A 16,347-nucleotide genomic window follows, 5' to 3' on the forward strand; every position below is an offset into this window, starting at 1 on the left:
GTAGGAGAGCCAAGCAGAAAGACGGCACTGCAGGAAACAATTTTTCGGTGAAAGAAAATGAGGACAGAATAAATGTCCCGGTAAGTAATATTAAGTTTGTTGAGTTTAGTAAACTTCGGTGAAATTAGAATCCCAAGGAAAAAATAACACTTAAAGAATTATTGCAGCCCTCGAATATTTCTGACAGTATGCTACTGAGGGCAGCTAACATAAGAGTTATGAGTTATAAGATATAATCTAAGTCGTAACATTGCTGTATGGAGCTGCAGATTTGGTTGCAGGTTAACATAGCTGGACTGGCCATCGGGCATACCGGGCATGTGCCCGGTGACTTATTTTTTATTTTTTTTTTGTAATGGCATGAACAATGAGAGGTGGTGGATTGGCCAGATGCAGGTCGATGTATAAAAATGACTCAGTTGTTTGGTGGTGGCTATGGCGGGGCTTCCACAGAGGCCAGCAGGTGGATGAGGGAAGGGGAGGCAGGAGGAGAGCCCCGAGGCAGCCGCCAGTCCGAGTGTCAGGTGAACTGAACTTCAGGTAAGAAGTTATGAGCTGCAGTCTATCTGGGTCAGATATGAACCAAGTTTAGGTGGAGTTTATTTTCGTTGTGCTGACTTTTTACCCTCAGTTGCAATAACTTGTACTGCGTTCTAGCCAGCTTGATGGAGTTTTTAGGTGGGTGGGTGCTATGATGTTACTGATAGTGAACTTTATTTTATTCATAAGGTTAGTTAGTAGAGTTGCCAATGGCTCCTTAAAAAAATGGAATGGTCCCTCAATCAGAGAAAATATTACACGTTTCGTATCGAGCTGAGAAGAGACGCAGTTTGTCCCGAACTTTAGCTAGAATGGAAAAAGACACAAAGCTGGAGTTATTCTGTGTTTACGCTGCACAGCTGCCTCTTCTTCTCTCATTCTCCCCCCTCCCTCTCCTGTTGCTACTTCAATCATGAAACTGATCAATGATCAGCTGATCGTCTCTCTTGTTTATTTATCGCCCACTTTGTGCCAGAAAGAGGAAACCAGCAGATGTCGCGCTAAACAACAGCAGCACGTTTAAGCTTGATCAGCTGTTGTTAGAATTTATTTAATATTAATTTCTAGTATCAGCTGATGTTTGCTGGAGCCACAGCTGTAAAGCTGCTGGTCATGATGTCGGTTTGGATATGTGGTGAGAGGGAAACATGAAGATGAAACCAGGAGATGTCCTTACTGAATCATCAGAGCTGTGATGGAGAAACAGGTTTACCTTTTAGGTGACATGAATGAGTTGAAGGGAAGTTATGAACTGTTTCTGAGAGACAAATAACACCAGGATCCTTTTCTAAGCAGCTGACAGCTGGTAACTGTGCAGGGGCAGGTCTAGCAAAGTGTTGCCAGGGGGCCAGGTAGGGCATTAACAGGGAAAGGTGGGGCACAAAGAAATACTTTTCTTTCTTATTCTCAATTTAAATATCTAGCTTTTATTAAATAATTATCTAAATCTTACAACCAAAGTTTTTATCTGACGTAAAATGTATAGAAATCATACATATACCAACAAGATTGTACATCACTGTCACAACAGCATTTGTTTTCAGTCAAAGGCTTTATGGCTTTAATACCTGGGGGGCCGGTCTGTAGTCAAAATGCCCGATTTTCTGTCCCAGTCCAGCCCTGCAGGTTAATACTGGCAGTGTCACCATGCCAGCTGACTGGATTTCATCATCAGCCAGTGTTGTTCTTTATCAATATTACCAAAGTTTACCATAAGGCAGCATAGAAAGTATTTACTTGCCTTTAGGTTTTATTCAAATGTTAGTCTTTTCAGTTGTTTCCCCACTTTTTTCCTGTTTCACAATCAAACACCAGTTTGTGAGAAGATTATCTTCTTTTTTTAACAGGCAGATAAAGTTTTGCATTGGCTAATTTGTCAATTGTTTGTTACAAATGTTCATATTTTAATATTAAAAAATGTTTTTGCCCAAAACATATGTGTACTATATGTCAGTAAAAATACTATGCAAATATTGCTGTCCTTGAATGCTGAGTAAACACTGACAAAACACTGATTGTATCTCTTGTCCTTTAGCAACGCAGTATCTAAAAACTTTGCACCGTAGTGGTTAAAATCTCATTCTAATAAGAGTTAAAAGCGCATTCGGTTATTAGGTTTACAGGGTTATTGAATTATGGTTAATAGAATTGTTTTTAACATTATCTGCCAATTACATCTGCCACCCTTCTCCAAATCTGTGCCCCTACCTGGCCCCCCCAACAAAAATTTTCTAGACACGCCACTGCTTCCGATCAGTGGGTGACCTGCTCTACCTCCTGAGCTACAGCCACCCCACAAAGTAGGAGTCAAGTGGTTTCCTTCAATTCACAAACTGTTATTTATGCTGCAGTCATCATCATTCAGTTCATCATTTGGATTCTTTTTGACACTGTGTCTTCTCTGGTCTGTACCACGCTGCACCATCTGGAGCTGGGCAACCAAAAACCAGCAAAGGGGATGGAGCCTTCCTCGTGACCACTCTGGGGAGCATGTAGTGAGAATAGTGTACTAGTGCACAGTATATACAGATCATCTTGCTCACGGCATAAAAACATTCTGAATATCCTGCTAAACAATAAATTTGGTTCCGAATTAAGAGGAAGATAAGATAAGGTAAGATAGAACTTTATTAATCCCTCGGGTGGGTTCCTCTGGGAAATTCGACTTCCAAAAAGCACAGCAACGACCGAAGTTACAGTTACAGAATTGTTATATATATATATATATATATATATATATATATACATACATACATACATACATACATACACACACACACACACACACACACACACACACACACACACACACACACACACATATATAAATACAGAGACAAATATAAATAAAATATACAAAGGGGATAAATAGAATAAATAGGAATAAAAAATAAAAATACAAGTGAATTGCACATTTCAAGTATTGAGTCTATTGCACTGTTGACTATTTACAAAAAGTATTGCACAAGGTATTGTACAGTGAGGTGAAGAGGCACTACAGCTTAGTTGTTCCCCCCTCCTTTGTCCTCCTGTTTCCCCTCCCTCTCCCCTCCAGAGAGGAGTTAAACAGTCTGATGGCGTGTGGGACAAAGGAGTTTTTAAGTCTGTTAGTTCTTGTCTTGGGGAGAAGCAATCTGTCACTGAACAGACTCTTCTGGTTGTTTATGGCCGTGTGCAGAGGATGCCCAGCATTGTTCATAATGTCCAGCAGTTTCTTTAATGTCCTTTTCTCTGCCACTGTCACCAGAGTGTCCAGCTTCATGCCGACCACAGAGCTAGCCTTCCTGATCAGTTTATTAGCACAGCCTTGAATTAGTGAGTATTTATTTTATTATTAAAAGAAAGCGCATGTGTTATGGTCTTTAAATTAACCCCCTCCCAAGTAAACAAAATATAACATTTACGTTTGGTAGTTTGTTTAAGCTGGACTGGTAACACTTACTTTTGCTTTAACAATGAACAATTTCTTGTTCTTCACCTCCCACAGCAGCGTTATTTACGCATCAAGATTAAATGATGATTAAAGTAGTCTTTGCTCAAGACAGGGAGGAAAACCAAGCAAACAAAAAAATCCCTCTTTTTCCTGAAGTACTAAAGACTCTCCACTACTAGCCGCTTTGACAGACTAGTAGTTTTGCTGAGTGGCAGTGAATGGTCACACGATTGAAAACTATGAATACCAATTAGACAGCATAAGTCAACTGTAATCACAAAAGTAGCCTATGCAGTGTTTTCCCTAAGTAATAACTAAAGTAACTTATCTTGGAACTCTGCTCTTTCTTGGGTCAGGCTTCTGATTTTCCACCATGTAACCAAATCAGTAATTCCAAATTATCCATCATTTGTTCTTCCTGTCATGTCGAGTACAACTAGCGAGTCCTCCAGTGATGCTTGGTTGAGTCATTTGTTTCTCCACCATCCATCTCCACCTCACGTATGGTAATACCTTGGTTATACTCAAAGCTGGGTTTTTTGCCTCAAGTGAACAAGTTTGTTGTTTCTGACTTTAGCAGAACAGTTTTCTTGTATATTTTGCAAAGATTTGTGCTTTTATAGAAGTTATTGAAATAGCTCTCTTGTTAAATTGTCTTTGGTGGCCGACATGTGGCTCTCACTGTCAGCATGTTTAGACAGTTTTGATTGTTGTGCATGATATCATTGATATCATTATATGATGCTTTTATAAAAATTCATACAGGTATTAATATATGATAGACAATATAATAAGACAGCTTTAATTTACTATACGTGCTAGACTATGGAAACTTTATTTCTCAGAGTCAATACTATATCCAGTAGGTATGTAGCATAAAATCAGCCAGTCATATACTAATATGACCACACTTTAACTTGTAGAAGTGTATTCAGTTATCAAATGGGAAATGGGAGGGGCAGTAGGCGCGACTTTGTTGGTGCCCTTTTTCTTCTTGTGTTCATCTTTCCATGTTAGTTGTGTTCCATCAGTATTCTGTACAATGTAAGGGTATAGCTTCATACATGCATGGCTTAAATCCACACGCTGACCTTCTCACCATTCTTTGTTCAGCTGCATTGCTAACAATGAGTAACCGCCACCCCCTTGCTTCATTTCCTCTCAACTTCCTGAAACGCAGGAAGCCGGGTTGCTTTTGTCTCCCCCAGGTTGGAGAAATGGGGGGAGAGAACTTAAATAGGGTGGACTCACGCCAGGGGTCAATGACCACACATTGAGGGGGACACACCCTGGCTCTGATTTTTTTTTTCCTTCTTTTTTTAAAAAACAAAAACAACACCTCTTACTGCAGCACGCATAACTTCAGTAACTGAGGTGTTTTAGATGATCAAAGTGTGTGATGTTATATTGCTTCCACTGTGATCCATCCTTAAAAAAATGGTGCCAAATGTTCATACACTAACTGGACCTATGAGATTTCCTCCTTCGTGACTCCTGGTAATGAGGCTTAGCAAGTGAATGAGGGCAAAGGAAACAGCTGCAAAATACAAACAAAAACAGAAACAACAGAAAATGTCATATACCCTGAATCACAACAGCTAATTAGAGAGGAAAGGCTTGAACTGACACATTATTAAAACAGAGACAACTTAAATAAGTGCTGGCAACACAAAGTGGGTGGATTCCAACTAAACTTTTTTTTAAATTTGAGGCCATAATTTATTTATATAGCACTTATTAAACAACACATGCCTGACCAAAGTTCTATACAGCAGAAATATAAAAAGTGCAAGTACAAAGTACAAGTAATTGTTGCATGCCTAGCAGGTATGCAATTATCAATGAGTACAAATGATGCATCACAGGTTAATAAATCTGCGATCTACATAGGCACCTGCAGAATAGCAAACAACTGTCGGCTGCACAGGCCTAAAGACAGGTTCGTGACCCCCTATCATCTGTCGTTCACCAAAGGAAATAATAGTGATGGGTTTCATTGGGTAAACCTTGTGCCTTACATCTAAAACCAACACCATGTAATAGTCACACCTTTTGTTTTAAAGGTGAATGGTCTCTGTTTCCAGTTTGTGTTGCACTCTTAGTTTGAATGTTCAACCACTGCTGACCAGCAAGCTCTATGCCTTCCTGTATGTTTTCCCTTCCAGGGCATGCTCACTGGAGTACTTGATAGTGCTGCTTTGAGTTTATCTGCAGTATGAGGCAGCTGAATATATTGCATGGCTATCCATCACAAAGTAGATGGCAAATAAAATGTTTCCAGGGGAGATATTTATAAATTGCATTATGTAATAATTTATAAAAGAAATGGTGTATGACCCTCGCCACAAATTAAATCTAAATCTACAGAGATTTAGAGCATTTGGGCATTTTGTCACGATCATGCTGTGTCATTAAGCTGTGATTTCCATGCTTACTTTCTCCATCACTAACGTTCAGACACTGTGCATCATCATTAACCTACCTTAAGTTCTCCTCCAGTGCTGCTTCTTCCCACACACCCATCTTTTATTCAGCATCGCTTGTCACTACCTCCTACATCATGGTGGTGTGTGTGTGTGTGTGTATATACACATATATGTATGAATGTGTGTATATATAAGTGTGTGTGTGTGTGTGTGTCCTTTGAGGCTCTTTAAGTGGCTCTCCAACACAAAGTTCAAAAGAGTTTGTAGACAATAGCAGCGGCTTGCATGTGTAAGCTGCTGTGCAGAGAGCCTCTGTGATCTCAGCTGTACTTATCACTGCATGGTGTTTTTAATGGCACACTAAACCAAAGCTTTACACCAACAAGACTCAGCGAGATCTGGGGTCCGTTCTTCGTACCTGGCTAAGTAGGTTAGCTGGATTTGATTGTTGACGATTTCGCGTGATCTTGGATCGTTCGGTTCTCCGAAGCTCATCCGGGACTTGCTGTCATAGCAACAGATCCGTAAGCGTAAACCTGCTCGGGAGCAGGATTACTTTATGTAAACAGGATTAGATCGCGGCCACCCAGGTATGTCCGCTTCATTTATACAAAAGCAACAGCGATATTTTACCACTGTTTGTCCATAAATAAATATTATCAATGTAACTAAAGATAATGCAGTACTTGATTCTTTTATTGATTTCATACAGATACATACAGGTCATTTCCCAAAAAAAAGGGAAATGTACTATTAATCATTCTATTTCATGTATTTGATTATTTCAGATGTAATTCATATTTTAGAGTAGTAATAGTAAATTACTTCGTGTAATCAAGATGAGAGACCACGGCTATAAAAGCGAAGGTGGATTTGGGAAGTCTGTCGCAGCCGTGTCCTGTCCGTATACGCGAGCCACCCATTGCGGAAGGTGCAAGATTGATAAGGAGAGTCCTCAGAATCCAGCGTATATTGCGGGATAGACAGGATCCTTTAGCTCAGCGCGACAGTGTGCTCATAGAGAGATATCGATTTTCCCGTGAGGATATTATTTACTTAACCAACTTGTTGACGAGGCGGTGCAGTACCACCACCTGTCTTTTTTTGCTCTGCCCTTTTCTTGGTTGCTGTTATAAACAAACAGATTATTTCAGGGTCTCTTTTCAAGAGACTAAAAGCAATATAAGTGATAAATATTACCATTCTGTAGAATATTCTTATATTCCACTTTTACTTGTTCCCATGTTCTAGTGGGTCCTGTTGTGGCTCTAATGTGAAAGAGGATATAATATAATATAATATAATATAATATAATATAGTGTAATATAATAAATTTACCCTACCGCCTACTGGTGTTAGCCAGAGGGGCCGATGGTGCGATATGGCAGCCTGGCTTCTGTCAGTCTGCCCCAGGGCAGCTGTGGCTACAACTGTAGCTGCCTCCACCAGTGTGTGAATGTGAGAGTGAATGAATAGTGGCATTGTAAAGCGCTTTGGGTACCTTGAAAAGCGCTATATAAATCCAATCCATTATAAATTAAGTAATTATTAAATTACTTACGAGTTTGATTTGTCAGCAACTTTCTGCCAGCCCTCTCTCCTTGCTTTTGCAGCCTTTGCAGTGTTCCCTTGCGTTTTAATTAAACTCTGAAACTCCTGAAATCCTCAATCAAGAGTTCTTGCTCTGCTGCCGAAAAATACTGAGCGCGCTCCTTCGACATTTTCGCCGACCAATCAAAGGGTTGCCGATCAGTGTTTCTACTATCGATGCGTAGCCCCTGTTATGCCACCCAGTGATCTCACATTACTTCATCCAGCTATACTAATCGTCAACAACAGGTGTGTTCGGAGAACCGGAATAGCGAGCTCAAAGGTGGCGCGATGATTTGATCTTGGATGTAGTAAGCGAGGTACGAAGAACAGACCCCTGGTTGCAAGCAAAACTCTTCTCCCTCACCTTTCACTTTCTTTCCACTAATGCTTCCCCTGTCATCACCTTCACTCGTTATATTTTCTCTACTACTGTTTCTCTCTCTCTCTGTCAATCATGTTTCAAATCTGTCATCTTCATCCCTTCATTTTTCTGCTCTCTTGCCCTCGTTGCCCTTTCCTCTCTCATTATCAGCTTCTCACTCTTTGCCTGTCTCTTGACATCAGTTTCTCTTTCTCTGCGTTTGTCTGTCTGGGTGTTGGTTCTTTGTGACCCTTCCTGTTGCACTGACATCATCCAGGAGGCCAGGAAGCCGCTCGTTGGCTAACCACCCCACGCTGCTAGTTTGCATTGAATTTTAGTTTTGTTTCTTTTCTGGTTCAGAGTTTAATGCGTGGCAGTGTCGATGTAATGTTAGTGTGACATTATCATTAATTTTTCCTCAGGCTATTGTAACATTTGAGAGTAAATGTTTAACCTAGACCAGAGCACAATAAAGATTCTGAAGTCATGTCAACAAATGGTTTCATCTAAGCTAGTGCCGGATATTACAGGTCACCAGAAAATTCCACCATTAAATCAACCTTAGATCAAATAAAAGTCTGCTGTTCAAACAACAGTGGCTCTCTGTTGCACTAACCACAGAAACTATTATGTCTGCAGGCTCCGAATTCTACATTTCCTGTTTATAATTCAGCAGTAAAATGTCACGTTTCAGCATGTCTGGGACTATGGGATGTAATTGGGACAAGGAACTAGGACACTAAATTGATACTGATATATTCATTCAGTAGCTGTGCATAACAGCCATATGCTAGGCTCTGTAGCTGCTACTGGATTTAAACAGACACATCTGGCAAGGGAAGGCAGTATATTTACAGCAACACATAAAAGCAAATCAAGTACAAATACATAAAAAATTAGAAATGAAATCAGGTTGTATTCTAAATGCCAACTTTACTCATCTGTTTATCGGTGTCTTTTGGGTTTTGTTTCGTTTTTTTTTTACATTTCCCAGTAGCCTGAGATTATTTTCCATCATGTCCTCTATTAAAACACATTATTTGTAATGGGTTGCCAGAAATAAATACCTGGGCTACTTTCCATTAAAACAAATGTAACAAGTAAGCATATTTCAGAGTTAGGACTGTTTCTTTTGATCCTTGTATAAAAAAGCCTCATTGAAACATTCAGACACCCTCTGATGGATAAGTGTACAAAGCACTTAGTGTCATACCCAAAGGATGAATGTTGTACAAAGCAGGTTTCAGCAGCTGATTTTTATCAGCTGTACAGTGCTGAATGATATTGTGCTCGTCATTTATTGCAGTTTTTCTTGCCAGCTCCTCTCAGATCTTTGGGTTCTAGGTGGTGTGTGTGTGTGTGTGTGTGTGTGTGTGTGTGTGTGTGTGTGTGTGTGTGTGTGTGTGTGCGCGCACGCGCGCACAGAAGATGATTCAGTACAAATCTATAGCCTTCTGCTGTGTTTGCTTAGTGCATTGATTTACAAACCACCGTTTACACAGCGCTGGTGCAGCAAACTGTCAGCTGACAGATATGTTTTTCATTTAGCTCAGACCATTAGACGAGAGGTGGTTAACTCGTGAAGCCAGTCCCACATTTATAACCTCAAAATTAAAGGTTGTATCCGGCAGCGTGTTTAAGTTGTACCCGTCATCCTGATGATTATATGATATTGAATATAGTTTTATCAAAAGAACATCACAAGTTCTCTAACAGCTTAAACAATTTGTTTTTCCTGACAGCATTTATTTTTCAGCTGCATTTGGGATTAAATCATTTGAATCAGTTTAAATGCTGCTTTTCTTTGAGGCTTATGTTTTCCTTCCTCTGTATTTAGATCTTCCCATGGAGTACAATCCCTCAGATCATCCCCGCGCCAGCACCATTTTCCTCAGCAAGTCACAAACTGATGGTGAGTTGTGCTCTCTTCTTTTGTCACATTTTAATAATCTCAGATCTCTCTGAAATTTCTTCACTGACTTTTAAATGAGGGAAAAGAGTATTTGGAGTGTCATGATTGTTATTAATCTACAATGAAGAAGAGCTAAATTTAATAAATGTGTTTTCGTAATCAGTGACGCACCATTAGGTGTACACCTGATCTACTTGGATGAAGCCAGGATAGCATAATGCAGGGTTACATTTGTGGGTAAAGGATAATGTCTTCCGGTTTGTTTGAAAATGAGGAAGCAGCTTGTGGACATGCTTGGAGTTTCTGTGCAAAGTCAGTGAGCTGTGCAGTGGTAGGTGCAAAGCCACTGCAGGTGGATCATGGACAACCAAGCAAAGAGGTGACTGTAGCATATGCCCACTTTTTGAGATAGCAAGCTGTTTTTATTGAAGGTGGAACTTCAGATATCAGCACAAGTACCACTGACCAGCAAGCTTTTATCCAACATAAAAGCTCTAGATGGAGCCCTGTCCCGTCTGCTTTCATGTCAGATTTTTGAAGACGCACTGGGGTGTTTTGATCTTCCTTAGCAGGCACAAAGATTGATCTTGTAGCAGTCGGGTGCCTCTAGAATGACAGGAATGTCTTATTATCAACTGAAATGTGAAGCTTTTTAGATTATTTCCCAGTTTAGACATAATCTCTTTGCTTTGATGATAAGCTTTTGATTCAGCTGAGCAGTCTGTCGCCTGAAGGCTGTTATATAGATCCGGTGTTAGGTGCTGATAGTGTTGTATTAGCATCGTCAGGCTCTTATGTGAAAGTCTGCTGGCCTTTGTTCTCATACTGTTATTAAATATCAATACACAGCATTGTGGTCCTAACATATGTGAGAGCTGCTGTGTTCATCACTCCCAGCAGCTATAAATGAATTACTGACGCACTTAATAATAATGCCTGTTGTGAGTATCTGTGTCATAAACATGGAGACAACTTGGACATTTGTTTTTCAGTTGCTGTGCCCAACAAAAGAGGTAAGCATGTATACGTCTGTGCTTGGTAGGCAGGTAACACTATGCTTACTGTGTGTTCGGGCTGGACCCTTTAAGGGAACAGTCCCTCTGTGTGGTCTCAAACTGCATCGTATCCTCGTACTCTGTTAGCAGGTGACTTGTCTCTGCTGCTTAGCTGCTGATATCGTCTGTGTGCGTGCGTGCATTTCTTCCATTGCACATGTCCGTCCATGAGATGTAGGAACAGGACTGCACAGCCTTGGCCAAAGAAATTGCAATTTAGTTACTAAAATGACACACCTCTAATTACTGGATATTTCAATTTTCATATGTAAATGGTTGATAAAGTTAGAAATCAGCCTCGAGTATAAAGCTGTGATTTGTGTCACATGTTTCATGACTATTCAGAAATCACTGTGGTTAAGTTTGTGGTTTTTTTGTTACTGTTTTTTTTGACTAAGCTGTGCAGCTGTTTGATGGTGTCAAAGACTGCTGTTCTTTGCTAAATACACACACACACACACACACACACACACACACACACACACACACACACACACACACACACACACACACACACACACACACACACACACACACACACACATTTGCTCAGTGGAAAAAGCTCAGCGTGCTTTGCAGTGTGAGTGTGTGCACCTTTGTGCCAGAGAGGTAAGACACAGACAGTATGGGATGAGACGTACAAGGTGTCTCTGTGTGCTCTGCGCTCTCCATCTGCTCCAGTTTGCTTTGCTAGCAGCCCTTTTCCCTTTGCGTGCTCTGTTACAACAGTGAGCACATATACTGATGCACACAGACACGCACGCAGCGCTGCTGCACTGTTGCGTGTGCCGTAACTGCGATAAAGCTCTGCTTTATAGAACCAACAAATCATCACATCCGTTAAACAGAAGTAAGGTAGCAAAATACCAGATTTGTATGAACAGAAAGAAAAAGAAAAGAGATGAGCTCAGATGATTGGCTGCACTTGAATAAACCAGTCACTATGCCTGATTTAATTTGGACTCATGTACGTCCAATCACAGGAAGTTAATTCTGTTCATGTGGACGTAGTGTGGGAGAAACGTTTCATCACTCATCCAAGTGAATTCTTCAGTGTCTGAAGATTTCCTTACCTGGATGACTGATCATGAATTAAGACATGTATGTCTAAATGATGAACGGATTAATTGATAAGGTCACACTCATTCCCACATATTAACACACATTTGCCAGTGCAATCGCAGGGGAGAAAATACTCACAGGCTTTGAAATTTCTCAGTTTTTTAATGTAAAAACTGTTTTTTGCTGAAGCTGCTTTGCTTTGTTGTATGTGGTTTATAATAATTATACACAGGGGGAAAGTCTATATTAATAGGGCAGCTCTGAAGCCTGGTTATATGCTGCTCCCTGTCTGTGAGGGTTGTGTACTACACTCACACAAAGATTCTTGAAGCGCTCTCTCGTCTTTTTTTTCAGTTCGAGAAAAACGGAAGAGCCTTTACATCAACCACGTAAGTAACTGAATCATTAGCCACTGTGTGTAATACGTTTGCTGTTATGATTGCTGTGCAGTTAGTAATTTTAATGTCTTGTATTTTTTGCAAGTTAACACACATTTCGGAGAACAAGGTAAAGTCCTCCGAATGACCCTCAAAGTAACCCAAACCCGTTTCCATTGTTCCTCCCGTTTTTTTTTGTTTTTTTTATCCCACACTCCAGACTCCAATTATAGTCTTAGTGTTTAAAAAGCTTTAGATGTAGTACAAATGTAGAAGAAGCGTGGTGTTATGGTGCAGGTCATCTTTGTCCACACTCCCTGAGACCTGAAAGACAGGACTAGCTAAATGTGCAAATGTGCTTTTTTGTTTGAAAAGAATTTGCATTAATCAGTTCCTGCAGGGCCAAATGAGAAAACATCGTCTTGTTTAAGTCATAAACCTGTTTAGTGTGCACCAGTTAAAAATAATTTTGAATGAAATGAATGGACGATGAATAGAAAGGTCATTACTCAAGGTGATGAACTTGCTATTCATCAAGTTTTTGATGTTTCTCTAAAGATGCACTCCACCATAAATACCATTCCTGCATGCAACAAAGTGAGACACTGACAGACCCACAGATTAGCTTGTGGGCTCACAGGTGCCCTACTTTCCATCCTCATACCAGGCCTTTGGCGCGTCCAAGTATGACAGAAATAGAGATTGACGTGTGTGTCTCTGTTTTTTGGTACGGACGTGTTTGAACTCCAGCATTATCCAGGCCCAGTGAGACGGAAATACAGCTCCTGTTCCACCATATTCCTCGATGACAGCACTGTCAGTCAACCCAACCTGAAATACACCATCAAATGGTAACCCCCATCTGAGCGATTCACAGCTTTATCTAATATTGAAAGATTTTTCCCTTATTGTCCTCTTACACTCATTTTTATTTACCTTTTTGTGCTTGCAGCGTAGCCCTTGCAATATATTATCATATAAAGAACAGGTAAGATTAACCTTTTATTTCTTTTGCATCAAAATTCCACAAAATACAAAAGCCCTGCAACATCCTGCTTCATTCTGACCCAGAAAGATTAGATTAAATTCTTTACTCTTTAGATACTTTGATATCCAGCTAAGCTTGACATCCTTTTGCAAAGGGATGTGTTCTTACTAAAGGCTGTGGAGACACTAAATAACGCTTGCATGGAGACATTTTTAAATAAACCACAAAGCAGAGAAGAACAGGCTGTTTTATGTAGCAGCTTAAGTGACTCACATTTCTGCTCGCAAAGATGCAGCCTGGAACACATTTTTGTGTTGTTAATAGAATTTGTTGGATTGACATGACTTGACAGATCTCATATTTTTTTAAAAACACGGAAGCTTTAGGATAAAACGTGTTTCTATAAACTGAAAGTGGTAAGAATCCCATATAGGGCAGCTGGTTGAAGTGCAGATTCATTCATATAAATGACTTATCAATGAAATGATGCATCTATTTTTGATTTCTTTTCCTCTTTTTAATTCCAGAGACATCGACGGAAGAATGTTGTTAGATATTTTCGATGAGAAGCTTCACCCACTCTCAGTAAGGCCGCAGCCGAAGATGAATTTCCAGTACACACAAACTGTCAGGATTCATCAGGAAGACTAATTGCATGAGCTGATAAACGGCGCATAAGCACACATGGATCACACAGTGGCGAGATGTGTAATCTCAGGAGCCATCTGGATCATTCAGACGTGTTTTAAAATGAATATTTGCTCAACAATTTCAGTCTCAGATTTTACATAACCCCTTTGTTTTACGCCCCATGTCCAACACCACTAAACCTCTGCATTCAGAAATAAGCTGATGTATCGAGCAGCAGTTTGTGATTCCACTTTGGGAAACGATCTGATTTCATTTCATTCTTATCTTTTCTGGTGTTTGTCGCAGAAGTCCGAGGTTCCTGCTGATTATGACAAACACGACCCTGAGCAGAAGCAGATCTACCGCTTCGTCAGGACGCTGTTCAGTGCCGCGCAGCTCACTGCCGAGTGTGCCATCGTCACTTTGGTGAGTAAACAGTTCAGCCGTGAAACGCAGTCCCTGCACACTTTTAGCCCTTTTCTATTCGCATTTACTCAGATCGGCTGGACGCACGACTCGCTTCGACTCGTTTTCCATTACAAGCACCTAATGTGGGTTGGGTCATTACAGCAACGCGACAGAACGTCCCGTGACATCATTTGGATGTGACACAAACGCCACAATAAAGGAGGACGTCGGGGCGATGTTACACCTGCTGCTCGGTCAGACTCGGGGACCGTGGTGTTGTTTTTGTGCAGTCATTTCCCTTGTTGCCAGGTTTCAAGAATGGCGGTTTTGATTTTGTAAAGGAGACTGAGTAGCCAGTTGGTGGCATGCATGTCACATTTTTGGATCGCTTGGAACTGTGGCCGAGTAGGTAATAAAAGAGCACCTGGTATCAGGTACTACGGGAAAACGCTAAAAGTTGCATTGAGCTGTGCCGAGCCAACCTGAGCAGGTACTAATGGAAAAGGGCTTTTTGACTCCATTTACATGTTTGCTTGGAGGGACGATCACATTAAGAGCTTTTCCAATCCAGCTGGCCCTGAGTGGAAGTGGATTATAAAAGCCTTCCCACCACTGAGTACAGCCACACTCTGTGAATGTGATTATTTCTGCATTGATGCAGTTATAAACAAAATGAAATGCAAACTTTTTGTTTTCTTTAAAGAAAAAAACAACAGCAAGGAAGGAAAAAAATATACTTTCAAGTGATTAGAAGTTCCTGTTTGTATTGGAGGAAGACAAGGGTGTCCAGAGCTCGCGGTTACAACCTAATTAAGAGACCCTTCAGCAACTCGAAGCATGACTCCACACAGAGTTAACATCATCAAGGAGCGCGAGAGCGTGGGAGACAGATAGGAATTAGGAGAATTAGGACTGTGAGTCCTAGTAATTCAGTGCTGACACTAGGAGGGAGTATTGCTTCTGCTTGTCTTGTTTTCTGCTGTCCTTAGATTGTTGGCTCTCTTTATTTTTTACTCTTCTTCTTTGTGTGATATGAAACAGCCTGTTTGTCCTTCTGGAGAATGTTGCACAAACGAAGCCACGAGACAGAGCTGAAAGTTCAGTAACAGATTTGTGGCGGTTTAATCCGTTTAGTCTCCACTCAGAATTACTTCAGTATGAGGTCTGCCTGCGCCTGTAGCAAGTGTATAATTAGAATATAATTGGTGCTTTGGCATACAGTGGGCTCTCTCCCCGTGACTTATGACATCCTGTGTGCTCACCTGTGCTTTTCGTTTCTTCTCTGTCCTCACATATCATATCACATCATCTCTTTTTCTCTCTCTGTACTAAAGCCTTAAGCAGTTCAATAGTTTATCCTTATGTTTGATTTGATGGCACAGTTAGTGCCATCTCCCTTCTCCGCTCATCTGCCCAGAAACATTTCTTTCTACACTTTGTCACTCTGGCTAACACGTGGGTCTCTAGAGGCCAGCAAAGTGCATTGTTAATGTGGCTAGCCCAGGGGCCTGGTATTAGGTTTCTCTGCTTCCTGACAGATGGACAAATGTGTTAACTGTATGGGTGTTTCTGCTTTTCCAGAGAGTAACTGGAAAGCAGTCACTGTGACGTGCTGCGTCTACGTCTTTGTCCATGTTCAGGTGGACGAGAGCGATAGTTGCATACAGAGCCTGGCACACGGCGTGCCTCCTGCAGCTCTCCAGTGTAAACTCTGCCATGCTGTCAGTAATTGAATGGGGCTGTTGGCTGGTGGTTATTGGTGTAGCTTAGCTGACACAGCTAAATTTAGACAGGGGAGTTGAGATGAAAGCTGGGCGTCTTGCTTTCCCCAAGTTATTACATCACAGGTGAGGAGAGAGAGGATGGAAAAGAAAGAGACCCAGAGAGTGAGCATGTCATCCTCTGGGAAGACGAATCAGATTTCCTGTTGAGGGACAGAAAAACCAGACAAACTTATTGTAGTAGATGAAGTTACTGTGTTTTATTATCAGACAAGCCTCCTGAAATTGAAGCAGCTATGCCAGGATGTAGTCTTCTTTCATTTCTCGATGTTTGTCACCTGC

The 16,347-nt window shown here is 40.8% G+C and overlaps 1 protein-coding gene across 4 annotated transcripts in view; it reads left to right on the plus strand.

Annotated features, from left to right (window-relative positions):
- The window catches only part of ccny (cyclin Y), a 45,859-nt gene that overhangs the window by 20,179 nt on the left and 9,333 nt on the right, over positions 1–16,347 (plus strand). The window contains exons 2-9 of one of the 4 annotated variants that reach the window (XM_026179373.2): positions 9,690–9,764; positions 10,757–10,777; positions 12,236–12,270; positions 12,365–12,388; positions 13,009–13,109; positions 13,211–13,246; positions 13,774–13,831; positions 14,183–14,302. In XM_026179373.2, the coding sequence (XP_026035158.1) occupies positions 9,690–9,764; positions 10,757–10,777; positions 12,236–12,270; positions 12,365–12,388; positions 13,009–13,109; positions 13,211–13,246; positions 13,774–13,831; positions 14,183–14,302 (470 nt within the window). The remainder of the gene's footprint in view (positions 1–9,689; positions 9,765–10,756; positions 10,778–12,235; positions 12,271–12,364; positions 12,389–13,008; positions 13,110–13,210; positions 13,247–13,773; positions 13,832–14,182; positions 14,303–16,347) is intronic. The other 3 variants (XM_026179375.2, XM_026179374.2, XM_026179376.2) reach the window with 3 other exon arrangements.

This window comes from Astatotilapia calliptera, chromosome 9 (genome assembly GCF_964374335.1).
Source record: "Astatotilapia calliptera chromosome 9, fAstCal68.1, whole genome shotgun sequence".
NCBI lineage: Eukaryota > Metazoa > Chordata > Actinopteri > Cichliformes > Cichlidae > Astatotilapia > Astatotilapia calliptera.